A 27,764-nucleotide genomic window follows, 5' to 3' on the forward strand; every position below is an offset into this window, starting at 1 on the left:
TATTCCCTTTTGCCTGCTTCATTTACTGCGTTTTTGTATTTTCTCCTTTCATCAATTAACTTCAATATTTCTTCTGTTACCCAAGGATTTCTACCATCCCTCGTCTTTTTACCTGGTTGATCCTCTGCTGCCTTCACTACTTCATCCCTCAGAGCTACCCATTCTTCTTCTACTGTATTTCTTTCCCCCATTCCTGTCAATTGTTCCCTTATGCTCTCACTGAAACTCTCTACAACCTCTGGTTCTTTCAGTGTATCCAGGTCCCATCTCCTTAAATTCCCACCTTTTTGCAGTTTCTTCAGTTTTAATCTACAGTTCATAACCAATAGATTGTGGTCAGAGTCCACATCTGCCCCTGGAAATGTCTTACAATTTAAAACCTGGTTCCTAAATCTCTGTCTTACCATTATATAATCTATCTGATACCTTCTAGTATCTCCAGGATTCTTCCATTTTGACAATAACTGAAATAAAATACAAATACACAGGGTTATAGTCTAGTTTTGGTCAGTGCCAGGAAGTTCACACGAAATTGCAAACTGAGTTTGTACTCTTGTCACATTTTATTTTAAAAGCTGTTCATTTATTGAAATATAAATGGCATTTAAAATAAATAGCTTGCATATTAGTTTATGTAATACACTTTGCGCACATTCATTCTTCTTGTCCCAGTCCTCATTGGTTTGACATTAGAGCATGCTCTCTGCTTTAGGTTTTGGTTTCTGTGCGTGAATTGCCGTTGAATTGATCTTCTCAGAGTTGCTAAATTAGGGTTTGTCACTTCATGGTTCTCACAACTATTTACCAAATTTAGTCTGGTGTGATCTAGATAGACTGCTTGAAGCCAAAATTCCTGTCACTGGAATAGACTCCATTTTCACTCAATTTTGAATTAAATGACACTTTTCAGTTGGTGGGTTAAGTGATCGTATTTGAAGAAATGTATTGTTTGTGAGGCTGCTTGCTTCATCCAGGCCATTAGAACCTTATGATTTTTAAAGTGTAGAGTGAGCTCACTCCAGGACAGTCAAGGATGTGGGTATGTTGAGGGAATATCTTTAAATAAGAATTTTTCATTAACTCAGTATTTTCTTTAGATGGCATACACATGGATGCCTCTGGGCAGTCAGCCATCAAGGTGGTCATGAGAAGTTGTTGCTTAGTGTCGAACAAAGTCCAGGAAATATGGAGAGTAGGAGAGAGATCACATCATTGCTAATAGAGATTAGGCATCACATCTGGTAAATATATCTTGACTTGGGATTTTGGGTTGATTTTACAAACTCTCTCCATTTCCTAAACCTTGCTAGTCCATTTCTTTCATCTCTCTTCCTTCCCCTTCAACTTTTCTGCTAGAAGCAGCCACTGGCTCCTCAACTTGCACATTTCTTTAACCTTTATGTGTTTTCTCCTACTGCTGCTCGGTGAGCAGATTTTCTTTCTGGTAAGTTGTTATTTAAGCAGTCACATTGGTTACATATTTGTCACCCTCCATACTGTGTGGTTTTAATGGACTCCTATGTGCGTTAGCGAAGAATGCTGCCCTCCTATACAAAGTATTAAACCAACTATTCATAAATTCTATAAAACTGGCTGAGTTCTCTGTTGTATCACTCAGAAATTCCTTAGTTGCTCTAAAAGTTCTAACAGATGCGGCAACAGAGTGGCTGAGGATCTTAACTGCCACTTTGACATTAATTTTTTTTTTTATTGGAATGCAACTGATTGCAAATGACTGTCAGTGCGTTTTAATATCCCCCCACCACCACCACCACTGTTGAGAGTAAAGTCGCTACGAAGCTGATTGTTCCGTATGCTTAAGAATACATATGGGACATCTTAAATAGTGAACACTGTCCCTCATTCACACTGAAATAAGATCTCAGCAGTAACCTGTGTAAATATTGACTATTCTTGGATTACTGGCTCCCTGATCTCATTCAATAGACTGTTCCACATTACATCTCAGTCTTTTTAATTCTGGGACTGTGCTCTTTACTGCCAGGATATTTTAAGTGTGGTTAACATTGAGCATACAAAAAACGGTGCAAACTGCATCCTCTTTTGTGTAAATGATAGGTGGGTGTGAACATATGACATTCACTCATTTTTGGTTTTTAGTAGCTCATTTGGTACCCAGGGTGCCTCTGACTTCACTGCAAAAGTTCAAAAACACTTGATAGGTAATATCTTCTTTTATGTGATGATTTTGCTTTGTAAGTGAAACAAATCCTGTCTTCAGTGTTGTCTTGCCTTCAGAGGTTAGCTCTTTCACAGTGAGAAACAGTTTAGTAGCAAATTCATTATCTCAATGTTCGCAAGTGTTTGCATGATGAAATACTTGTTCAGTCGTGTTCCTTTCCATTCACTGCCGTGTTAATGCTCTCGGAACAGGCAGTTAGTTATAGAAAATAATGGCAGTGTACACTACAGAATTGCTCACTTTAGTCTAGTTTACAGTGAAGCAAACAGGCATCAGCGAAAGAGAATTCTCTCAGTTGCGAACTGTGTGGTCCCGAGCACACATCCCCAGAACAAAGTACAAAAATCTTTTCGGGATTGGAAGTCAGTCTCAGTATGACCTTCTACTCCCTAATGATGGTCTGGTTAAAAGAATTACTCTCGTAATACTTGTCATGCTGTCACATGACTTACATTCACAATTTCTGCTATTTCTGTGGTACTTCCACCATTAACATCCCCCCTCCCATGCCCTGCCCCTGCGAGTTTGGGGTTAGAATAGGCCGGAGGTATTCCTGCCTGGCTTAAGAAGAGGTGACTAAAAGGAGTCTCTTACTTTTCGGCCCAATCAGTTATGTTCCCCATTTTAGGGTTTGACCTCCACATTCAAAATTTTTCAGAGGTGCGGGCCATTTGGGGAAGCACGCCTTACATTGTGCATCATATATCCATCATGCACTGAGACCTGCTACACCTATTATTGTAATGGCTCTGCAACTCGAACCATAATCCAGCTGTTTGGGTGAGGAAACCTAACGGTGTGCATCATCTACCTCTGTTGCCCATTGTCCTCTTCTGCACCCATGATAATGATGGATCTCTTCGCATCTAGTGTCCAGCACAGTAGTCAGTCCATTGTGGGAGGGGGGGGGGGAGGAGATGAGGAGATTGTCATGTACCCTCTTAGTGTCAGCCTCCAACAACACGGATCGCACTACTGATGTTTGAGCTGCAAACTCCTAACGTATGCCAAGGAGTAAATGTTAGTCTTCCTGGGGCATCAGGACTCCCGGCAACGGCAATCGTGCCAGGTGGCCTTTGTTGTGGCGACCGTGGGGAGAGCCCATGATCTGAGTGGGTCGCATCATTCTGGATGACCCGCGATGGAGTGGATGAAGTAGTCCAATGCTGGTGGTCGAATGGCTCCAGCAGTCTCTAAGAGAGTTAAGGTGCTGCCGAGAGATAAGACCCCAAATTGTTCCCTTCCACCATGGAATGAATGTAAATGGCATATAATAACCTGGATAAACTGACCTATACAGAAGCAAAAAAGAAATACGGCAGTCTTGACCCTGTACACAACACATCCCCATATGCTATGGCTACAGTGACATTGCTGTTTATGAAAATGGCATCCCCATTAGCTATGCTTCTTAAAGTGGACCCCCAGGGCCACCAGACAACTGCTCCGTTGATAGTGCAGGGAACTCCTTCTTCCGTTGCTCCTGTAACATCTACTTTGGGAGCAGTGCCCTCAGCCATCAGGGATATTGGTCCCTACCCGTCAGCTGGAGAGGCAACAGCCTGCTCTGGCTCCTCTTGCAAGGAAGGGGTCCCTCAGGACACTGTCTTCCACATTTTCTGCTGCTCTGTAGCTGGACACGAGCCAGTGGGGAGTCACAAGCCGCTGGTCAAAGGGCTTCACAATCATCCTCGGTACCTGAGACCAACTCAAAGGAGTCCTCCCAGCCAGAGAACCCAAAAGAACAGAGAGAAGATAGGAAGAAGAAAACAGTAAAGAAGAAAGAGGCCCCAGTGCCCCCTCCACACACACACACACACACACACACACACACACACACACACACACACACACACACACCACCACCACCACCACCACCACCACTTCCCGCAAGTTCCCATTTTGAGGATGAGGTGGAGATTGTAGTGTCCCTCGAGAACCTAGATCTCACTGGAGCCTTGGAACAAATGCACACAGAGACCACAGTCCCTCAGCAGATGACCCTGAGGTGTAAACTGCCTCCTTGGTCCCTTCTTGTCTTCCCTGACTACAGAAAGTGTCATACTCCAGAGAAATTGCAGCGGTTTCTTACCCCACCTCACTGAGCTACGACCACTCATAAGCATTACAGTTGCTTTCTGCATAGCTGTTTAGGAAAGCTATTTTCCAGCAATGTGGACCCGCGCCCTTCATAGCTATTGGGGTTATTACAAAAATCATAATGACTGTAACAGGATGTTAGATGGAGTGTGTATATATGTCCTTACCTCTGTATATAGCAAACCAGTGCCCCTTCAAACACCTTTAGAAGCTGTGGCTGTCAGGGTGAGGACTATGCAGGAAATACCATCTGCAACATTTACCTTTCTCCAGATGGTGAAGTACCATAACATGTATTGGCTGCACTAATTTCTCAGCTCCTCCCACCTTTTCTACTTCTGGGAAAGTTCGATGCCTATCCTTTGAACCAAGATTAGTGGCTGTGATAAAGACGTCGAGAATCTACAAATTCAACTTGACTTTTGCCCCCCACTCATTTCAGTGTGGCACATCATCAAATGATTTAACGTCTGTCAGTGAATTACCAGCACCACCTCCTTGCCATATTCAATTGCATCTGTAACAATGTTGATTTCCTGTCACAGTGACAAGAAAGCATAATCATTCCAGGGCAAAAACTTAGCAAGAATCTGCTGGATATGTGCTATTGTCTTGTTAGCCTCACAGACATTCTGTATAAACTGCTCAAACTTATGGTAAGTTGGAGGTTGTGTTGGCTCCTTCAGTCTAAAACCTCCTTGCTCCCTAGAGCAGTTTTCGCCAAGGTCACTCCACCACTGACAACTTGGTATACATCAAGTCTGCTGTTGAATGGCTTTTTCCTGCTGTCATCACCTTATTGTCATCTTTTTTGACCTGACAAAAGCCTATGACACCACTTGGCGACACCACATCCTCGCTACAATGCATGAGTGGGGTCTCTGGGGCCTCCTCCCAATTCTGATAGAGAACTTTTTGTTGCTCTGCACCTTTGTAGTTAGTCAGTGCTTCACACAGGTGTCGTCCCCCCCCCCCCCCCCCACCCCCCCCCCCCCCCCACCCCGGTATCCAAGAGAATGGTGTCCCGCAGGGCTCTGTACTGAGCATCCCACTTTTTTTAGTAGCCATTAATGGTCCCACCCTTCTTATATGCTGATTACTTTTGTATTTCCTTTTGCCCTGTACCATTGGTGTCACTGAACATTAACTGCAGGGAGCCGTATGAAAGGTGCAGGCATGGAACCTCACTCATGGCTTTCAGTTTTCAGCCACCAAAACCTGTGTAATGCAGTTCCGTCGCCGTCCTACTGTTCACCCGCATCCACAAAATTATCTTGATGAACATCTTAATGTAGTGGAATCTTATTGCTATTTAGGACTGGTTTTCAATGCCTGATTGACTTGGCTTCCCCAGCTTCGTCAGCTTAAGCAAAAGTGCTGGCAGCACCTTAACATTCTTTGATGCCTGAGTCAGACCGACTGGGGTGCAGATCGTCCTATGCTGTTGCAGCTCTACAAAGCTATTGGACAGTCCTGTCTTGACCAAGGGAGCCTGACGTATGGTTCAGCATTGCCCTCAGTACTGCAGACACTGGACCCTGCAAACCACTGTGGAGTTAGAGTTGCTATGAGAGCTTTCTGAACAAACCCTATGAACAGCCTACTCATGGAAGCTGTGGTTCGTCTGTTGTGGGTCATGCAGCAACAACTGTTTGAAAAGTATACGAATCACATTTGCAGCTTTCCTAAACATCCAAATTACCGTCTCCTTTTCACTAACACAGTGATCTGTCTCCCGCAGGGCTGTCCAGATCTAGGATTACAATTGCAGTCTGTCTCCGGTCCCTTCTCACTGAACTTTAGTCTTTCCCTCTACCATCTATCCTCCAGTTCCACTCTCGTACACCTCCATGGTGTATACCTCGACCACAGCTTCGTCTAGACTTCTCACAGGCACCAAAGACTCAGTTCACCCTACGATCCTCCTGTCACTTGTTTCTTTCTATTCTTGACATGTACTAGGCTTGAGAGGTAGTTTACGTGGATGGCTCGATGGTTGATGGTCACATTGGGTTGGCTTTTGCTCATGCAGCACAAACTGAACTCTGCTCCTCGGCAGATGGCTGCAGTGTTTTCACTGCAGAGATGGTAGCCATCTCTCGCACTCTTGAGCATATCTGTTCCTGCACCAGGGAGTCCTTCATCATTTGTAGTGACTGCTTGAGAGCCTTTAAAGTTTTCAACAAGTGCTATCCTAACCATCCTTTGGTAATGGCCATCTAAGAGTCTGTTTATGTCTGTGGATAGTCAGTGTTCTTCTTACGGACCCTCGGACATGTTGGAATCCCAGGAAATGAAATTGGCGGCATGCTAGCCAAAGAGGCTACTCGAAAATAGAGTCTGGAGATCAGCATACAAGAATCTGATCTTTGATTGGTGTTACTCTGCAAGATTTTTTGGCTCTGAAATTCAGAATGGTGCTCCGGGCTCTGAAATACAGAATGGTGCTCCTTCACTGTGCTGAATAAGTTGTGTGTGGAGCATCTCTTCGCGAGCCTCTCACAAGGACACCATTGTCCTTGGCCGGCTCTGCATAGGCCATACTTGGCTCATTCATGATCAGCTGTTACATCGTGACGACCCACCTCAGTGTTGCTATGGTTCACGATTGACAGTGGTCCACATCTTGTTGGACTGTCTAAATTTAGCCGCAATGAGGTGGACTTTAAACCTTCCTGATGCACTACTTATAGTGTTGGCTGACAATGCCTCAACAGCTGATCAAGTTAAAGTTTTATTTTAGTGGGGGTAGGGTTTATTACTCAATCTAAGGGTCGGCACCCATCCTTCTCTCCCAGGCATTCACCCTAATTTCATTTTAGCTCTTCCTCACCCTCTCTGGTGCTGTCTGTTCGACTTGGTGTTTGTCTTTTCACCACCTATGTTTCTCTTGCCTTGTGTTTTTAGGTTGGAGATTTTTAAAGTGTTGCAAAGTGGCTGGCTCATCCTTTTTTATTTAATTGGGGAAGTATATTGTCACAAAATGTGGAAAAAAATGTACTTTCACTGGGCTAAAAGTATATTTTTGCCTGGGAAAAAAGTGTATTTTCTTTATTGAGAGATTTGGGAAAAGTCTGGGAAATTCTTTGCTTATGTTCGTATGTACCCTTCAGTACCATGGCAGCTCGGATAAACATATGAAGACTTAGACCTAACACTTCCAAAAATAAACATTTAAAAATAACAATGCCTTTAGATCCAAGGTGTCAAACTTGAAAGAAAAGGACCAAAACAAAGCATACGGGTTATTACAGAGAAGTGATTCCACGGAGTTTTCCTACGTATAAGTTAATACCCTGTATAGTATACCATACACAAATCAACAGCAGCTTTATGACCTAATTTCATTCTGTTTAATTATTATTAATGTTATAATAAAATTAGTTGTACATATGCTTGCTAATTTATAGACACTAAGGGTACATAAATTTTTGCACCTCTAATGCGTATGCAAAATTCTCAAATTTAACTCAACTCAGTTCTCTACCCTCTCACGTACCCCCAACATTCTCCTCCTGACTGTTGCCACCACCCTATCCTTGCCCTCTTCGCATCCTCTGCTCACCCTTTGCACAGACCTGTCCGTGCTCCCCTTCCTTCCACCCACCATTTCCTGCCCCTGTCCATGGTGTTTTCCCATCCTACACTTGTCCTGCCACCCTTCTTCCATCTACAAACTTCCTCCTACCCTCCACTCCTCACTACCCCTCTCCCTGGCTTCAACTGAATTCACATTCCTGACTTGCACTGCTTTTCAACCACACAAAAATTAACTCTGCATAGGCATAAAGTAGCATCTTGAGCCACTTCTATTATTTAGATAATAGATACAGTTTCGAAAATGTGAAACTGTTCGATTACACTGGTTTCGAGTAGTACAATATTCCTTTTTACCTGCAGGTTGAAGAAGATCTTTATCCAGAATTCTATCGAAAAACTTCAGATTTTGTTAAAGGGTCAAATGAAGAGACACCACAGCCATTCTGCATTGGCTACATTTCATCAATATTTATTCATTCGAGTGATGTAATCTCAAGAGACGTTAAATTAAGAGTAAATAAATTTTATAGGCCTGAGAACACTATGAAAGGTCGTGAAGCTGCACAGCAGGCAGATCTTAATAAACTGTACTGGAGCGATGAAGGTTAGTGTTCTATACTAATTATACAATATGTGTGATTCGTGTAACATGTGTAATTTGAGGGGACCAGCTGTGTATAAGTACCTCATTTAGATGTTCTTTCTACAGCACTCTTTCTGTACAGAACAGATTATGTAAAATGTTTTCAGTTTCGAGAAATGCTGAGATGCTGTCATAGATACAAAAACATATCAACTCTGACAGTCATATATTTTATCCATAATGTACACGGAGGACACCTTAACATTAGAATTAAAATGAACAAATTAAACCATAAGCAGGGTGTATTAGATCCCGGGGAAAACCTGGGAATTTTTTCTCTCCAGGAGAAACCCGGGAAAAACCCAGGAACTTTCAGAATTCCAGGAAGTTTTCATAGTTTTAGTTTCTAACTAAATTTTTGTAATATTTACTGGCAAGAATTGATACCCTAACAAAGAATTTCACTTTAGCCCACCACTGCAGAATAATACTGCAGCAATAAAACATGAACAAGAGAAAAACACAAATATAAAATTTTAGTTGCAGAGAAAATATGCCATTTACAACAACAAAACACAGAGCACACACAAGTGTCCACCGATAGCAAAATGTGCCAAAGGCTTTAGGATGAAGATTATGCAGTACTTCGTAACATCAAACTGATTTCAATGAACATGGGGTAATAATTGTTTAAATTAGGTTCATTGTCGACGGGCTCATGTGCAGAGCTTAAATTGTGTATGACTAGCATCATCTCCCTCTTCTCGCTACTTGAAGTGTGGCTGTTAGATGTATAAGGAGCCAGATGCTACCTGGAACAATTTTTCTGGCATGCCCAAGCTACCAGAATCACAAATGTGCAGAGCATTTGGAGTTGTAATGGGGAGTAGTCTCCATGTGACTTGCATTTACGTTTCATGATTTTGTTATTCTCTCTTCATTTACAGCTCTCACATCAAATGAAAACAAAATGGATTTCTGTGGTTATGAGCTATCAGACGAGTTAAAATACGTGCAAGTAATTATGGAAGACTAAAAAATATATTATTAGTTTCATTTGCCTGATTTTATTATGTTTTCATGCAGTTGGCAATCGAGCATTAATCACTTTGCAGAACAATGAAGTTATTTTTGTTGGTTTGCTGAAGAAATTTGGTTTTTATTAATCTCTTCCACATAGGCAGTCAATTTATTTGAAATGAAGTGTTTTATCCCACTCTATTAGTTAGTTTCAACTGTTCACTGAATTTCATGTGCACATTTCCATCTTCCGGCACATAGGGCATTTTGCCGTAAAAAGGAACGAAGCATACGATAATACAGTAACAGTATGCCAAGAAAGTTGGCTTCCCAAAGACTACACTGAAAGCCTTAGCAGAATTTGACATATTGACATTCTGTGAAATACAATTGTTTGATCACAAGACATGTTTCAACATTTGTCTGGTACCTCTTATAGGCTTGATAGTATTTCTTAATCTGTGTTGTTTACATCTTAAAAAATTGCAGAACAACATTCTTCAGTAAATTATAGACTGGCAGCACACCATGTTTTATCATTGTAACTCTATATGAGGGTTTATATTTACTTATGGAGCAGAATATAAACTGCCAATTATACAGTTCCTTGGTTTCACAAGTAGCCTTGTTAATTTCTACACAGTTTGAAAAAGTTGTGAAGGGCTTATTGTTCGTATTGCTAGTGTATACAAATAACTGTTTTTTTGCAAGAAATTTTGATTCCTTATTACTAGCTTTTTTCCGTGCTGTCTAGATGTAAACTTTTGATTGGAAACGTTACATAACAGTATTGCAGAGTAAGAGTAAAGACTGCTTTCTAATTTTGCATTCCTTATCTGGATAGGATATGATAAAACAATTGCCCTAATTCTAAGTACAATAGCTCCATATGTCACCTCCAAACAACATGCCACACAGCTGCACATGCTCACAGCACTTGGAGGACCAGCCACGTAGAAAAATTTTGGCCACAGGAGACCAGATATTTACATAGTCATTTAAAATTTTACTGGCACATTTGTGTTTAATATATCTTGAAGGGTAACACACGCAAAAAAATTACATACTATATGTGAAAGCTTAGCTTTTCTTGTAACTATACTATATGTTTTTTAATTTAAACTATGAAGTATTCCTATTTGTGTGTTTGTACTACTTAACAGTGATATAACTATTGGCTGACTACATTACTTGTCCCGTGCTCTGAATATCTGCTATCATTTTCCAGCAGGATAATGTGATGTGAGCTGTGATTGGCTGACAAAAGCACATCGCAGTCTAGATTTCAGACATACAATGCTTCGGAAATTAACATGCTATGTTTGCTGAAATTCATATTTATACTTTCGTAATATGAAAATATGCAACATACATGTTGCTGCTCATCAAACATCTTTCCAAAAGTGTTGCTTTTTTATTCCATTTCTTTTTCTAAATTGCCAGAAATTTCACACGAGTGTATAAATCCTTTACCGTTCAAAGGGTTGATAAGTTGTATGGTTCAGAGGGGATGTTTTTTTATTTGTTTATTTCATTTGACCTTCAGCAGTATATCACTATTTAGCCAATAGGGGGAATGTGTCACCTAACACAGAGAAAGTGTATTTTTCATCCAAGAAAACATGTATTTTTAATCGTGAAATTTGAGAAAAATTGGGAATTTTTTTGTCCTTGTCCACAGATACACACTGATAACCAGCCATTATTTTACATTGTAGAACATGGTATTGCTGATGTTAACTTTGTTAACAAAGATAGATAATGTGTCCATTGCTGGTGGACACAAGTAAACAGCTCATGTATGGGGAACAAACAAAAGTTTATAGATTATAATTTTCACAAAAATATTCTCCACAATGAAACAATAGAAAGCATTGTTCGTCAGCAAGTGAAACTAAATGGTGCTTTGTAAATAACAAAGCCACTTGGACATCTAGAATCACAGAGTATACATGAGTTTCACGTACGCTTCAGTGAGCACAATCGTAAGAGCTTCATGTTAAAAACAGTGAATCAAGTTTTTGGAGTCACACGCTCTTTAATGAGCAGAGTCTTGAAGTCCCAATAACTTTAGATTAAAGCAGAAAAGTAAGTTCCTCACTTCAGGTTTAAAACCAGAGTCCAAATCCAAGCTTCAGTCAAGAAGAAAAACACGTGACTCTTATAGTGTAATTCACTGAAAAAGTATTGAGAGCCAACAGTTGTGAAATGCCAAAGTCTAATCAAAATAGAAACTTCCAGTCAGACACTATCTTGCAGCTAGAAAAACAATAGTACAGTTACACCAAGTCTCAATGAGAATATAACTGATCACTTATGGTCCTGCTGAGGAGACAGTGTGCTGTCCAGAAGACAAGGGCCCAGTCTTTGCTGCAGCCTAATTGAGATGTTCACAGTGCTGTCTGGGGTGCAACTGCTCTCCAGAGCTTCTGCAGTGGCCTAAATAGCTGCCTCGGGACTGATACATATTGGCCTATTTTTGCACATACATGGTGGATGCATGAAGAGGTGCTGTTTGACAACGACCTTTACCATCGGCATGTATGCTGCGTGGTGACCTGGTCAGAGTGCTGTTGATGCCATCTGCTGGTCTGGCTGTGTAGTTTCGGGGTTGTGAAGTTTTGTGCCATATATATACTGTAGTGGCTGAGCCCACTGCAACCATGTGACGAATAAGTTGTGTGTGTTGCTGTCAGCGCTTGACGACCTTCCCAGAGAAGTGTTATTCCTTGCAACACATTATCTGCTCCCAAAGTTATCCTGGCCACGATCTGTGGTAACGTACTGTCCCAGCACTCTCCATCCAACAGTTTATTCTCCCTCTGTCCTATAACCTCTTCCGAATTCATATCCTTCACCCTTACTGTGCGCCGCTCACTACCAATGCACACACTGGTTCCTCACCTCGCTCCGGATTGCTGCTTTCATCCAATGTGACAGTTGCATTCTGGCCAGAGCAGCTGGAGATAGTGGTCATGTATGAGTGAGGTGTGCTTGCTTATTTGAATGTGGATGCCTTATTCTTCTCTGAAGTAGGATTTAAGCTTTTGCATGTTGCCCATGTTTGTCTTGATTAATTGTTAAGCAGGACATTTTAATGGATCTCAGAGTAGTTAGTTGTTATATTTTAGTTCTGTGGCTCTACACCCTACACCCCAACCCTTCTGTATTTTTAGGTTTTGCTTGTAGAACAGCATATATGTATAGTATGTATAGCCTCACATTTTTCACCTCACACATGCACATGTTCACCTGGCAATAGAAAATAAAACAACAGGATCAGCGGATCATTCAAAGTGGTGTGAACAATAATCTTGCTTTTTTTTAAAAAACACACACACACACACACACACACACACACACACACACACACACACACACACACCCTTACATCCATCATAGTTCTGCATATTACAGTAGGTATAAAAGCATACAAATAATGAAACTGAAACTAAAATTAAAATGTAAGAGTAATTCCAACATAAGCAATTACAATAACTCTATATCTGTATTGCCCTTATGACAGTAGCTACATAAAAGAAAAATAAGGTGCTTGGTGAAACTGGTATTACATTTCAGGAACAAAAAAAATTTATGCTTCCAATTTTTTTGTCTTCCACAGAATGTGTTGTGTCATTTGATAACGTTGTTGGGAAGTGCTATGTGGTGTACAGTGAAAATCTGGATGTCACTGTAACACAGTGGACTGATGAAGGCCCAGATAGATTTTATTTTTCGGAGGCATATAATTCAACAGATTGCACATTTGATGAGCCTTGCCACAAAGCATCATTGATTGGTAGCCAGGGAAAGGTAACTAAATCATTCATTTTAAAATGTTTTCTTAATTTAGAGCAGGAAGTCTGTTCAAAGTTCACAGCCAGGTAGTTACTACAAAGAGAATGTGTAGGAATAACAGAGTGAATAAATCCAGATATTTGTACTAAAGTAAACCACACCTAGTATGGCCACAGGCATACAAGAGATTGCTGAAAAGTAATGCCTCTGAATTTTTTTTATTTGAAAACTCTTAAAGCTTTTCAAATAAAACAAACATTATTAACATCCTACATCCTTATCCTTCTTGTCTACATATGCAGCCCTCTGCTTGCTAAATGGCTCTGAATTGTGGCAAGTGACATGGCAGTGTAACTATTTCAGTGCGTGAGAAACTGCGAGCTGTAATTGAGTTTTGAATTTGAAGAGTTTGCTCATGCGTGGAGCACCCTCTCCTTCAGCATCAGTTTACCAGGCCACTCTCGAATGCTGCGACACCTGCAGCAATCAAACATGTTGGCTTGACGGTCATTGATCATCCTTCATACAGTCCCAACTTGACTCCATCCGATTTCCATCTGTTTCCAAAACTTAAAGAACACATTCGAGGACTTCAATTGATAGTGGTGGAAGTGGTGGGAGCAGAGTTGAGGTTGTGGCTCCATCAACAGAAGACAAACATTGTACAGTGACAATATCAGCAAACTCGTCACTTATTGGGTGGAATGTTAGTCATCATGGTGACTACGTAGAGAAATAAATCTGTAGACATGAAGAATAAATGTGTAGAATGTTAATAAAGTTAGTTTTATTTAAAATGCATTAAGAGTTTTTGCATAAAACATTTGGAGGCATTACTTTTCAGCACACCCTCATAGAATTAATTGTTTTCCAGTGAGTTGATATATTTGCGCATTAGTGTTCAGAATTTAATTATCAATTGCACGTTTCCTCCTTAAACAGTACTCACAAACACATCAGTATTTCTGCTTATTTGCTCTTTAACTGACCAGTAAACTTTAAAACTGATGCCTTGGCTAAGTGTTGTTAGTTATTTTTAATTCAGTTATTTGTAATTAATGGTTACTTTATCAGTGCAGGCACATGTATTTCTGTTATGAAATGAAATATGTTAAAAAGCAATTGTGTTTTTATACAAAATTTTCTTCAGAAAATTGAAATTAAAGTTTATGTTATTTTTCGTTTTTCAGGGGAAGGGGAAGGGAAAAGGAAAGGGAAAAGGCAAATCTTCTGATGAAACAAAAAAAGTTGAAAATAAATATAAAGACTGGCCAAAAATTTCAAATAAGTTGAAATCATTAGATGTGTTCGCTGGATGTGGAGGTATGTTATTGTCTTAAGACTAGTTCTCTCTCTCTCTCTCTCTCTCTCTCTCTCTCTCTCTCTCTCGAATGTGATTGGAACAAAATTCTTTGCAGGTCTTTCAGAAGGCCTGCATCAGTCAGGTGCCGTCGAATGTTGTTGGGCCATAGAGAAAGAAGATGTTGCAGCTCATGCTTTTCGCCTTAACAATCCAAATTGCACAGTATTTTCTGAGGACTGTAATTTGTTACTTAAGCTTGTTATGAACGTGAGTAGCAAAGTTTACAATAAGAAGTTTGACTTATTAATAGATAAATAGAGTTACTTTTTGTGACAGTGCAGCAGTGACTGAAATGCTGTACACTATTTTTAATTTTTTTGTTCATTTTTATTTATTGCTAAAATTGTGTTTACGTTTTCTGTTTTTGCATCAGGCATAGTTCTATCGCTGTTAACCGTAGCAGGGTGTATACGACCTGGGACAACCAGGAGATCCTGGAAAAACCCGGGAATTTTTTCATCCAGGAGAAAATCCTGAAAAACCCGGGAATTTTTCATTGTTTTAGTTGTCAGTTAAATTTTTGTAATTTTGACTGGTAAGAACCAATACTCTACCAAAGCATGTTACTGTACCCCTGTACTGCAGAATAATACTTCAACAATAAAACATTAATGAGAGAAAAAAACGAGAACCGATACTCTACCAAAGCATGTTACTGTACCCCCGAACTGCAGAATAATACTTCAACAATAAAACATTAATGAGAGAAAAAAATGAAAATAACTTAAATTGCAAAAGGAAATGCGCCATATACGACGACGACACGCAGTGTTCATGCAACCGTCTGACAACAGCAAAATGTGTCACAGGTTTTAGGAAGACTACGCAATGCTTCATAACAACAAATTGCCTCTGATGAGTGTGAAGTCACAACTGTTTACATTAGATTTGTTTTAGAGTTATGAGCGGGCTTGTGCGCCTTCGCAGTTGATTCGTGTTTGAGTTGTAGATTCTCCCACTTCTGGCAACAGGAATGTGGCTGTTGTCTGTGCAAGCAGTCGCAGCAAGCAGCTAAATGTTAGGGGGAAAAGGGGGTGCCAGATTCATATTCTGGAGGGGGAAAAAAAACTTGTTTCACAAAGCGCCTAGCAACCAGCGCACGTTGGTCTATCGATTATTCGTATGATTTTGAAACGCATCTCTGTTGCTTTTTGAACATTTTTGAACACATTTTAAGTTGATTTCTGAATGAATCATAAGTTGATTTTTGAATGCTTGCTTAGTGTATGTGATGTCTGTCAGGGGAATTCTCGTCGTACCTAGAAATAAACTTTCCTGCAGACAAAAGAGGACGGGGCTATGCGAGCTGAGCGGAATAAAGCCGAAGGGATGAACGCCAATCGCTCTCTGTGTGGTTGATTGGGTTTGCAAATGTTCAGCGTTGTTATAATTACTACTGAAATCCATAGATTTAGACTACCAGAGTGGAAATAAACGACTAACAGGAATAACAGGTGAGAAAGATTACGTATTATCTTTTCGGTGTATCCAAGAAAATGAAATTTTGACAATTTTTGGCAAGATCGCTACACTAGTAAGGACCAGTTGTACAGTCCCCGGCTAGCAGCCCGCTTAAGTTGTTTTCTGGAAGTAACGCGGAAAATGTGTTGTACGAATCTGTAACAACCCCTAACGAGACAATATTCGCGGGATAAGTAAACCTGTGATTCTGGCAGGGTTTGTGAAGTTAACCGGCGAACAAATTTTGACGATGGCGGGAATAGCTACAGAATTCTTGATGACAAGATTGTTTGTTAGAATGAGGAAGGAGAAGAAACGGGGACATTACACAAATTATGAAAGAATAAGACGATTCCAAATTTATATAAAAATTTTGTAATACTACTTTTCGATCTCGTGCTCGAGAAACTGGTGCCTATGAATGAAGTGTGAAACTATTTTCTAACATAAAGCTTTTTGCTTGTCGTAGGCCTTATAGGCATTTGATATTGGTACTTAGTGAGTTATAATCAGTTGTGTTATAAAAATGACCGTTTGTGCCTAAACAGTCTCGCTTATTTGGTATGTGTTACAAAATTGCTGCAATATTAGAAAGGCCTATTTTGTTTTACCTAGCAGACAGTGACAAAATAGACGTAATCAGATCATAAAACCACGCCAGTCCTGGGTATTATTTGTATTAACAGCTTTTTCAGTATTAGATAACGACATTTCGATTTTTCACGTAGCAAAACATTTGACGAACTTTGATGATGAGCTAACAGATTCTTTCGCAGAAAGGAAAGCACGCCATTTAAAGCTGTAGCAAGATTAGAGAGGAAAAAATGCTAGGAGCTAAGGACTGAAGAAATGTGTACTTCATGCTTGTCTCTTGTCTTTATTTGTTTTATGCATCCTATTTTTAATTTTATGTCACACAGCAAGTTATTAGCTAATAGACAATAAAGAGTGCAAATTTTCTACAGAGTTCTTGTTCTCCCGATTAGAAATAATCCTGGCTATTAATTGTGAGACTTTTTTCTTTAGAGGGGCAGGCTGTCAAACGGGCCGACTGGGAGCAGGAGAGGCACCACAGGACATTTCAATTTCCACTGCGCTGTGTCGGTTTGATGGCATCCAGTACAAAACGTGCTATGGAAGAATGCTGTATGAAGAGGCGTAGCACTGCGCTTTGGTACACTTAACACCAAATAACATGTCTTACATTTCCTCGAACACATATGTGTTATGTTTCAGACATTTTCAGAAAGATGTGCGCTAGAAGATGGAACATATTTTTGAAAATTAGATTTTATTTAGTATTGAAAGCTTTGCAAACACAGTAGATCTGGGGATGATGTGCAGAGTGGGTAGTCTCCACGTGACCTGTGTTTACACGTAGTGATTTTGCTGTTTCCCCTTCGTTTGCTCTCATGTCAAATGAAAACAAAACGGATATCTGTGGCCAGGAGCTATAAAGTGAATTAAAATACAGTCACATAATTACGGAAGGCCAAAATATGTTATTAGTTTCAGATTTTATTTTATTTCCCCCTTTCTGACAGTCAAGCATTAATCGCCTTGCAGAACAGTGAAGTTATTTTTGTTTGTTTGCTAAAGAAATTTGACTTTCATTAACCATTTCCGCAGAGGCAGTCAATGTATTTGAAACGAAATGTTTAATTCCAGAGTACTGGCTAGTTTCAACTGTTTGCTGCATTTCAGGTGCATGTTTTCTTCTTCTAGCACGTATAGCATTATGCCAGAATAAAGAACCAAACATTATATAATACAGTACTGGTACTCCAAGAAAATTTACGTACCGAAAACCACACTGAAAAGCTTAATATCAGGTCGAGGTCTACTTCATTGGGAATCTGGACATACAAATGTGCACTTTAAGTATACACTTTAAATGTGCACATTTTAGTATGGTTCACGAAATTCCAATGCTGTTGCAGTATCCTCTGATGTCTTGTTTCTTTTATGGCATAATGTATGATCTTTTAATGTTTTACACGTATGTACATACGGGCTTCCTGTGTCATGATAGATGCGCAAACGCGGTGTCGCCTGTTACCTGCGCTCTCTGACAACTGCTGAAACGAACCTATTTCTAACAGATCGCAGGAAAATATTGCGAATGGTGGTTTGAAAAGCATTAGTTTCAAAGTAAATATTCTTTTACGTAAGTTGAACTAAGTGTGAGAAAATATACCATGAATTTCTTAAATCAAAGAGCATTTGACTTGTTTAAAAGTCAAGTCTTTGATAACGAGCCATTTAGAAGAATTTTGAACCCTTAAGAACAGACATTTATGTCATTATTAAAAATGTTACTGGCACATTTTTGTGATCTATCTTAAAGTGTAACACACGCAAGAACGATCAACATTATATGCGAAAGCTTAGCTTCTCTTGCAGCGTGAGACCAATTTTATATGTGAAAGCTTTGCTTTTCTTGTATCACACTATGTATAGTAATTTAAACTGTTAACTTTCCCTATTTGTGTGTCCGTGCTACTTAACAGTGATGTTGCTGTTTGCTGGCTACATCACGTGCCCTATGCTGTGAATATCCGCTGTCATCGGCTGGCGAGATCACGTGACATGAGCCATGACTGGCTTACAAAAGTGCATCACAATCTCGATTTCAGTGATTCAGAAAGTAACATGCTGTGTTTGGTGGAATCCCAATGTATACTCTTGTAATATGAAAATATGCAGCATACATGTTGCTGCACATCAAAGATAGTTCCAAAACGTGTCTTTTTCCCTGAGTTTAGTTTTCTAAAGTGCTGGGAAATTCTACGCCCGTGTATAAAACCCTAACCATTCGAAGGTTTTTCCTTGTCCACGTATACACCCTGCACAGGTAACTTGAAACATATTATACCCATCAACAAATAAGAGTATGAAACTAAATTCTTGCTTCAGTATGTTTTTAGTATAATGTCAGTTCAGTGTAATATTGAATCTTGCAGGGTCAGCACACAAATGACAAAAACCAACGTCTGCCACAAAAGGGGGAAGTTGATTTGCTCTGTGGGGGACCGCCATGCCAGGGTTTTAGTGGAATGAATAGGTTCAATTCACGGCAGTACTCACTGTTTAAGGTATATGAAAATTAGTATTCAAAATTACCTTTTAATTGTTTGATTCTATAAATAAAAAATTTACTAATGAAGAAAATTCTTCTTTTTTCAGAATTCACTAATTGTTTCATATTTATCGTACTGCGACTATTACCGCCCTAGATACTTCATTCTTGAAAATGTTCGAAATTTTGTCTCATTTAAGCGAAGCATGGTTTTGAAACTAACACTTAGATGTCTACAGAAAATGGGTTATCAGTGCACTTTTGGAATACTCCAGGCAGGCAATTACGGAGTACCACAGACAAGACGAAGGTAACTACTCTCTCTCTCTCTCTCTCTCTCTCTCTCTCTCTCTCTCTCTCTCTCTCTCTCTCTCTCATTTTGGCAGGAGGTGGGAGATGTCTTTATAAAGTTCATTTATTGTAATTTATAAACTTTCATGGAAACTTACTTTATACATTAGCTTATTATCCATTTGTTGAAGATAGAATTAACAGAATAGCTAGATAAACAGCTTGTTAGAGAGAGGAAAAAGGACATTCATATTACATTTGTAGTAAAAGTAATTGGTAGCTTAAGTATTGTTACTTACACAACACTGTGTGTATGTGTGTGTGTGCGTGTGTGTGTGTGTGTGTGTGTGTGTGTGTGTGCGCAGCATTAGCATTATGTAGGGTACACACATCCTCTGGGCATGTGTGGGATTCTTGAGCAGCGGAATGATCAGTTACTTGTCTGTTAATGTAGGATTATATGTATTGTGGTGAAACATGATAATGGGGGTATTTATAGTGTTAACCCTCTTTTCTTGTAATTAATATGTAATAAAACTGGTGCACAGCCCATCAAATATGAAAAGTTACCAGGTATATTGTTGCACTACTGCTCACCACTAACACCAATAATTTTTGGAAATGGTTCTGCGTGTTGATTTTCTTGCAAACTTGTGGAGAGAGCCACATTTGAGTCCCATTCTCAGTTCAAGAAAGGGTCAGTAGCTATTGAGCATCATTTTGACAAACTGACGAGGAAATGCTTTAAAACTTCCCCATCATCGGACAGCTCCATAAATGTAGATTTTTGTCAGCAGTATCAATCTGACATTGGTTCTTCCACTCTCTTGTACAGTATAACCCCAGTTTTAAATTCCTGGAATTAATGTTTTCCCACTGTTTAAGATTCCCCCCCCCCCCCCCCCCCCCCCCCCCCCCCCACACACACACACACACACACACACACACACACACACTTCTGTCATATTTCGTATGTTCAAAATGTTAATTCACACCCGATTTTGTGTAAACATATTTATTATTTTCCTGCAAGTTACACTTAATGAAACTGACATAAAATGACACTGATATCATATTGGCTATTAAGTAGGGTTTGCAAACATTACGTGGTTAAGTTTGTTGACACCAGGGTTCTCTACTCAGCAGATTTGAACCGGTAAACAAGTAAAATGTTGAACAATCTGTGCTGTATCTCCTGGCATTGCCAAGCTCTACTCGGGGTGGTGGCTGATGGGAGTAACTAGATTTGTGCAAATAAAGATATCATGACCAATCACAACCATTTCCAAACTGTTTCTAGTGCACATGTTCAGGTTCATGATTTTTGTGATTGTCGTGACACTCCTGTCGTGTTTTGTCATTTGGCTACTTGTAATGCTAGTGGACACCTTCCACTGATTTTGCATTGCTGAAATGTTATTGATTTGAACACAGTGCCAATTACTTATTTTTTCATGCTGAGCAAAAAGTGTTTCGAGAATTTATTCTCGTTGTCAAGTGCAGTATTTCCGTATCTATGTTTTGTTATGTTACACAAACCAGCAATGTGAGTGATTGTTTGCATGTGTGTGGTTTTCTACATAACTCAGGAGGCACAGTACCTGATAACCTCAAAAAGACGTCAACATTGCAAGAGATGCAGACCAACACATATTCAAACACCGCACAAAATAGTTACGTAAAAATTTGCGGTTGATAGCAAGAAAAAGTCTTTGAAATGTGTCATGCTAAGCATGAAAAAACATGTAACTGGAGCAGTATTTCATTATTCAAGTAATGAATGACAGTCACAGGCCTTCTAAAAAAACACCGAATATGATATCTGAAATTGAGTCAAACGTTCCTACTTCCCAGATGGTTACTAGTTTCAGTTACATCCATGGTTTTTATTAGATAATAGACAAGTCCCTGACAAGTCATTTGATACCTATTTTATACATTTATCATACATAAAGTGTGAAAATGCAAGGGGGTATCCTATTTGTAACTTTTCCAGCTTAAAATGTTTTTTAACACATTTTACATTTTCCCACAGTTTACACCATTGTTCTGAAGTCCCTTCAAAAGTGTAAAAGCAGGGTTTCACCATATTTAGATGTCAAGTTGTTGACACAGATCATTATGAACAAAAGAAGGCTGTTCATTAGTGATCTGTTTGATGCATTTGTCTTTTCGGCTATTATAATTAGCATAACATTCACTGCAAGGAACACCCTCTACTATGAGTTGGCTCAGTAGTTATGGCTTTGGACTTGAATTAAGCATGAGGGAGTTCAAATCTCATGTCTATTTTAACTTAAGTTTCCATAGTGCAAATAAATTGCTTATGGATAATGCCAAGATAATTCTGGAGTCTTGTTGTGTATTACAAAATTGCCACCTCTTACTACTGAGCTTGTATTCTTCAATTTCAGGTTTTGTTGTACTTGATCTTGATGTTTCGTTCTTATTGTGGATGTTAATTTCCTCGAAATAACTAAGCATTGTAAGGTCTATTGTGTATGTCAAGTTGTAATGGCCGTAACTCCCTAGTGTCACAGTTACATTGCATATCACTAAAATTAATTGTAAAGTTTATTCACTGTAGTTTAAGCCTCATACTGCAATCAGGAATATTATTCGATTCAGGGTGAAACTTTGAGCCTTCACAGTTGTTTCCATGGTCGTCAACAGGAGCAACTGACCATCAAAACTGCTGTTGTGGTGGCCTTATACAGCGTGGAGAAAAAGTGTCTCACAAAATTTTAACCCTGGATAGCTGATGCCAGTAAGAACCAAAATTACTAATGTTGTGTAGGTCGACAACACCATTTTTAAACTATGTAAACTAGATGCGTTGCGCTCAGATTGACCGTGGGATTGCTGTGTTGCCATTCGTTGGTTGACAGGCAGCGCTATCGTTGTCGGTTCACACACACAAACGTCCCTTGCCCTGTCACTGCCCCAATGTGATACGCACACGTGTCGACTAGGTCTTGCTGTTTGTCTCCACCTCACGTCAGAGAACAACAAGATATGGTTTTGTTTACGGACTGGTAGAGAGTAATGAGCATGAAGCTCGATGGTTGTATGAAGAATGGTTCCCAGCAAGATGCAAACGTTTACAGCAATTCACAGGTGACTTGGCGAAACACGCTCGGTAGTGGGATATCACGGTGATACTGGAAGACCTCGAACATGACAGGATGCTGCATTTGAAGAGACTGTTCTCGAGCACTTCGATGAAGCGACTATGCCAAGTACTCTAGCAGTTGGACATGACGTGGAGGGTCACTCATCAGTTTCGGTCTGGGAGGTTTTGAGGGATGACTGCCAGCATCAATTTCATTTCCAGCCTGTCCAGGATCTAAATGCTGTGGTGGACTATAAATACAGGCTAGGGTTTTGCTGGTGGTTTCGGCGACGTGTTGCACGAGATCCCAACTCCGCGCCATTTTGTTGTTTATCGATGAGTGCACCTTCCATCAGGATGGCCTTTACAACACTCAAAACATTCATTACTGGGCAAGAGGAAATCCTCATGTCACATACGTACATGGGCAGCAGGAACGATTTTCGCTCTACATTCAGGTAGGCGTTGTGGGTGACCGTCTGATTCGGCCGGTCCTTTTACCTCCTTGACTTTCGGGATGCAAATTACCTTCACTTTTTGCAAGAAACTGTACCTGGCCTCTGGAAGATGTTCCCCTGGACATACAGCTACGCATGTGGTTGCAACATGATGAGGCACCCACATGTAACACTCTTACTGTGCATGGACATTTAAATGGACTCCTCTTTGACGGCTGGATAATTGGCAGAGGTGCTTGTAGGACATGGTCCCCACGATCACCAGACCTCACGCCACCAGTCTTTTTCCTGTTGGGATTCTTCAAGGTTATAGTTTACCCACCCAGACCCGAACCACCTAGAAACAAAGAGGAATTAATAGAACACATTCAGCATGCCACCAATCACATAAGGGCAATGCCTGGAATCTTTGAAAGAGTTCAGCAAAACACTGTTCGATGTTACCAAGCTTGTGTCGTGTCAGAGGGTCACCAGTTCAAGCACCTACTTTAAGTAAACTATGTCCTAGGTACAAAAAAAGGCCCTTTTCAGGGCCAACACAATTTGTAAAAGACATCATGTACGCAAACTAACAGCTGTTGATGGATTTGTTCCCCATACTTCTTATCATGAAACGTCAATGGATGTGTCGGGACCCCAGCGGATTCGCCCACAGAGTGGAAGAGTGGTGCGTTACCACTGAGCATGCAGGCCGCCTCGGATACGTCGCGATCTCTGGCTGGCAAAGCATTCATGGTCATGCATTATCTAGTGCATCCTTCAACACGGCAATCCCACAGACAGTTGGAGCGCGTGGCACCAAGTTCCCATAGTTTAAATTGTGCGTTGTCTACCTACAAAACGCTAGTAATTTTGGTTCCTACTGGCATCAGCTATCCAGAGTTTAAATTTCATGACTTAATTTTTCTCCACCCTGTATAGTCCATAGGTGGCTTTTGATTGGTTGGTAATTATTAGAGACCGGGTTACATGCGTTTGAATGTGGCATATGAATTTGTGTATTTGGCTCCTTTCCACCAGTTATTGCATATTTTAACTAAAGACTTTTGACGATGCATACTTTTGCGCTATGTTTACAATATTTTAAAAATTTTGGCAGGCGGTCTGTAGGTCGATCTACTTTGATATCTCACAGATTGACTGGGACCTAGAACCGCATGCAGTCGCTAACTGAGAGGCCACTGCCTAGCGAAATAATTACGGAACAGGAACAGGCAGACAGAGTCAGTGCTCTTGTGCCTGTACCCCTGGTTAATCCCCTCTGTTGTCATACTGTACGCGTCGACAACAATTGAATTAAACTACGCAAGCTTTTAGTCGCACGTCCATTGTTTCGGTTTAGCTTTCTATTATCGCAGGAATGCAGAAGAAAAGACCACGAAAACAACTTCTGACAACAGCAAGTTGCAGTAGCAGACATTTGTCCAAAGGTAACCAAAAAAGTCGGTTTAATACGGATATATGTGAAGCATTCATTGCAAGCAATATTCCTTATCCCAAACTTACAAACTGTATCCTCAAAGGCCTCCTGTGCAAATATTGCTTAAATCAAAATATATCAGATGAATCAACATTGGGTAAAAATTACATACCATCAATTTACGTAAATGTTCTGGAGTAAATATGCAATGAACTCGAGGACAGAACCATCTGGACTTCAGACGAAACTCCAGACATTTGTGGTCATTACATTGCAAATTTAATTGTTGATGCTTTAAAAGAAGAGCCTTCTTCTTCCTATTTAGGGGCCTGGAAAGAACTTGAAAAAGTAAATCATTCTACGATTGCCAGATTTGTGAATAAGGATATTAGAAAAATATTTCCAAAATCTTCTGCAGAGGAAAAGGTTTTTGTGTTTATTTCAGATTCTGCTCCATATATGATCAAAGCAGGAAAATCCCTCAGAGTATTTTATCCCAATTTGATCCATGGGGTGATGTGCTGTGCTCATGGAGTACATCGCCTTGCTGAAGAAGTACGTTCCATGTTTGTGAATGTAAATAAACTGACTTCATCCACAAAGAAAGTTTTTCTAAAGGCTCCTCCTCGCATCAAGACCTACAAAGAAGAACCAACAAATGTGCCTTTACCTCCCGAACTAGTGATAACACGTTGGGGTACCCGTGTTGTAGCTGTGTTGTTTTCCAATGAACATTTCAAGGCCATTAGAGGGGTTGTAAATGATTTTGATAGTGCAAAGGCATTGGCATATTTGCCAGTGCAAGGAAGCTTTAAATGATTCTGGTATTAAAACAAGACATTGGTGTAATTAGCACATATTTTTCCCATATAACTGCAAGTATTAAAAAGCTTGAAACTCGAGGTTTGGCATTGAATGAATCTGTTCAGTTAATGAATAAAATTCTTCTACTGAACTCCTCATTGCCAGAGGTATTCCCAAGCAAACTTAAAAGTTTGAAAACCTTTTTAAACAATAACCCAGGATTTGAACCTTTGTGCCAAATTGATAGTTTTATTAACGGGATGGGTAAACTTTTACCAGAAACAATTAGTGCCAACATAGCACCAAAATTAAAATACAGCCCAGTTACCTCATTTGATATAGAATGGTCCTTTTCTGCTTATAGAAAGGTTTTGAGTGATCGAAGATGCAATCTTACTATCGAACATTTGGAACAGTACTTGGTCGTTTATGTTTACAATAGTAGAAAAATGTAAAATAAATTGTAAATGAAGCTTTGGTGCAATATTAAATTAATAATTAAGAGTTAATGCTGTTGAAAAAAATAATATTTTTTTTAATGTAAAATATTTTGAGCATGCCTCTCAGCGTGCGATATATCTCAAAGTTGGTCCTGTACGTATTTATTGTTTCACTGCGACTCACTTGCATCGCATCCACTTGTTACCGACAATAACAAAGAAGGAACAATTCTTGAAACATGGTGTGCGTCCCCAATTTGCAAATGTTTAGAAAATAATCCCAGAAGGCTCCCATTCCTTATCTCTATCAGAAAGTATTCAGAAAATGATATCAGCATTCTAAATGTACCAAGTTTTCACATGGATGGTGCTCTTCCTCATGATTGATGCGCACAGGTTCAACTTTGAGATATAATGCACACAGTAGCTACCATGTTTTTTTAATTATTTGATCTTGCATATTTAGACACTTTTCATTTCTCATGCATTTTTAAGCATTTTTCATGCATATTTGCATACATATATTAAGGTTTTTATGATGCATATAATCCGATCCCTAGTAATTATGTAATGCTGTAGCAGATAATGTCAGTGTCTGCACCGGTGACACCATGACTCCCATAGTAGCATACACATTGCAATGAATATCTCTGCCTCTTCTTCGCATTAGGAGCTCACTTCCATGTAACGCTAAGATTATATCAACTGACACAGTTGAAGTTATTCTTGCACATCCTTGTTTCTATAGTCTCTTTAATTACAGAATCCCAGTTTGTAGGAGGAAGGGATAAAACTTTCGTTCCATCAAACAATATTTTGTGTGTGTTTGTCAGGCTGTACTTGGCAACTGCAAATTTCTTCCGTTCTTGGTGTTAAGTATGCTGTTGATGTTCTGCACAGTGGTCAGCAACAGTGCGGGTGGAGGTGACCAATGTAATTGCTTCCACACTCACAAGGGATATTATAAATCACAGGGATCCCGAGGCCAAGACTGCCCTTAACTGTTCGTAGCATCTTGATCTTCTTAAGAGGTCAGAAAATTGGTCTTCCGCCTTGTCTTCCCAGGATTCTGCCTATTTTGCTGGATGTAGTGCCACAGAAGGGAAGGAATACAATTGGTAGCTCATCGTGGGAGTGTTTAACATTTTAATGTTTCCTTTTGTGGAGAACACTGACCATATCGCACGAACCATAACCATTCTTCCAGAACACATGCTTTAGATGATTTATTACGGAATCCAAGTGTTTCTCGTCAGAAACAGTTTTTGCTCTGTTTACCAATGTATTTAAAACTGCTACGTTCTTGGCTGGATGTACCAATGTATTTAAAACTGCGCTCTTCTGAATTTGGATGATGGGAACTATGGGAACTAGGATATAAATCAGTATGCGTCGTCTCGCAGTACGCAAAGTGGCAGAGAGATCCTTCCGACTTTTATTGTACCAAAACATCTAGGAATGCCAGCCCCCTTCTTTCTGTGTCCCAACAGTGAACTGGATGTTTGGGTGCGAACTGTTCATGTGTTCAAGGAAGTGCTCAAGATCTTCTGCACTATTTAGACACTGGCACCAATGTGTGGACGAAGAGTAAAATGAAGAAAGATGTGCTGTGGCACACACATTAGCCAGTTGGAAATTACTCTTGCCAGACCGTAGAAAAAAATTTACATACACACTGAAACAGCTACAACATCAATAAATATGATCAAGTAAAGAAGTAATGTGTGTCAGCATAGTGTCTGCACACAAATACCAAAAATTAAACAAAGATTGAATCATAATGAATTGCTTTACAAAATATCCACAATCTTTCTAAAACGTTGACAAGCAGAGCCAAAGTTATAGACCTGCCACACATTAACTAAGGATGTACAGTGTCATTTAAAAGTACAGTGATCATCCAGGAAACACCAAATGTGCTATATGTGTTGACAAGCACACAAAAAATTGTACTTGAATGTGCGTAATGCGTTAGATAAGTCACGAAATATACATTGATTAGTTTAACGTAACTACTTCCTCAGCTGGTATTGTGGGTACTGGTAGAAATCCATTATACTGCTGTTATTATTATTATTATTATTATTATTGA

The 27,764-nt window shown here is 39.7% G+C and overlaps 1 protein-coding gene across 3 annotated transcripts in view; it reads left to right on the forward strand.

Moving 5' to 3' along the window:
- LOC124797996 (DNA (cytosine-5)-methyltransferase 1-like) overlaps positions 1-27,764 on the forward strand; it is a 245,355-nt gene that overhangs the window by 160,761 nt on the left and 56,830 nt on the right. For all 3 annotated transcript variants that reach the window (XM_047261181.1, XM_047261182.1, XM_047261183.1), the window contains 6 exons: positions 8,204-8,447; positions 13,069-13,259; positions 14,435-14,567; positions 14,663-14,814; positions 19,032-19,163; positions 19,255-19,457. In XM_047261181.1, coding sequence (XP_047117137.1) covers positions 8,204-8,447; positions 13,069-13,259; positions 14,435-14,567; positions 14,663-14,814; positions 19,032-19,163; positions 19,255-19,457 — 1,055 coding nt within the window. The remainder of the gene's footprint in view (positions 1-8,203; positions 8,448-13,068; positions 13,260-14,434; positions 14,568-14,662; positions 14,815-19,031; positions 19,164-19,254; positions 19,458-27,764) is intronic.

The sequence above is a fragment of the Schistocerca piceifrons genome, chromosome 5 (genome assembly GCF_021461385.2).
Source record: "Schistocerca piceifrons isolate TAMUIC-IGC-003096 chromosome 5, iqSchPice1.1, whole genome shotgun sequence".
Classification (NCBI taxonomy): domain Eukaryota; kingdom Metazoa; phylum Arthropoda; class Insecta; order Orthoptera; family Acrididae; genus Schistocerca; species Schistocerca piceifrons.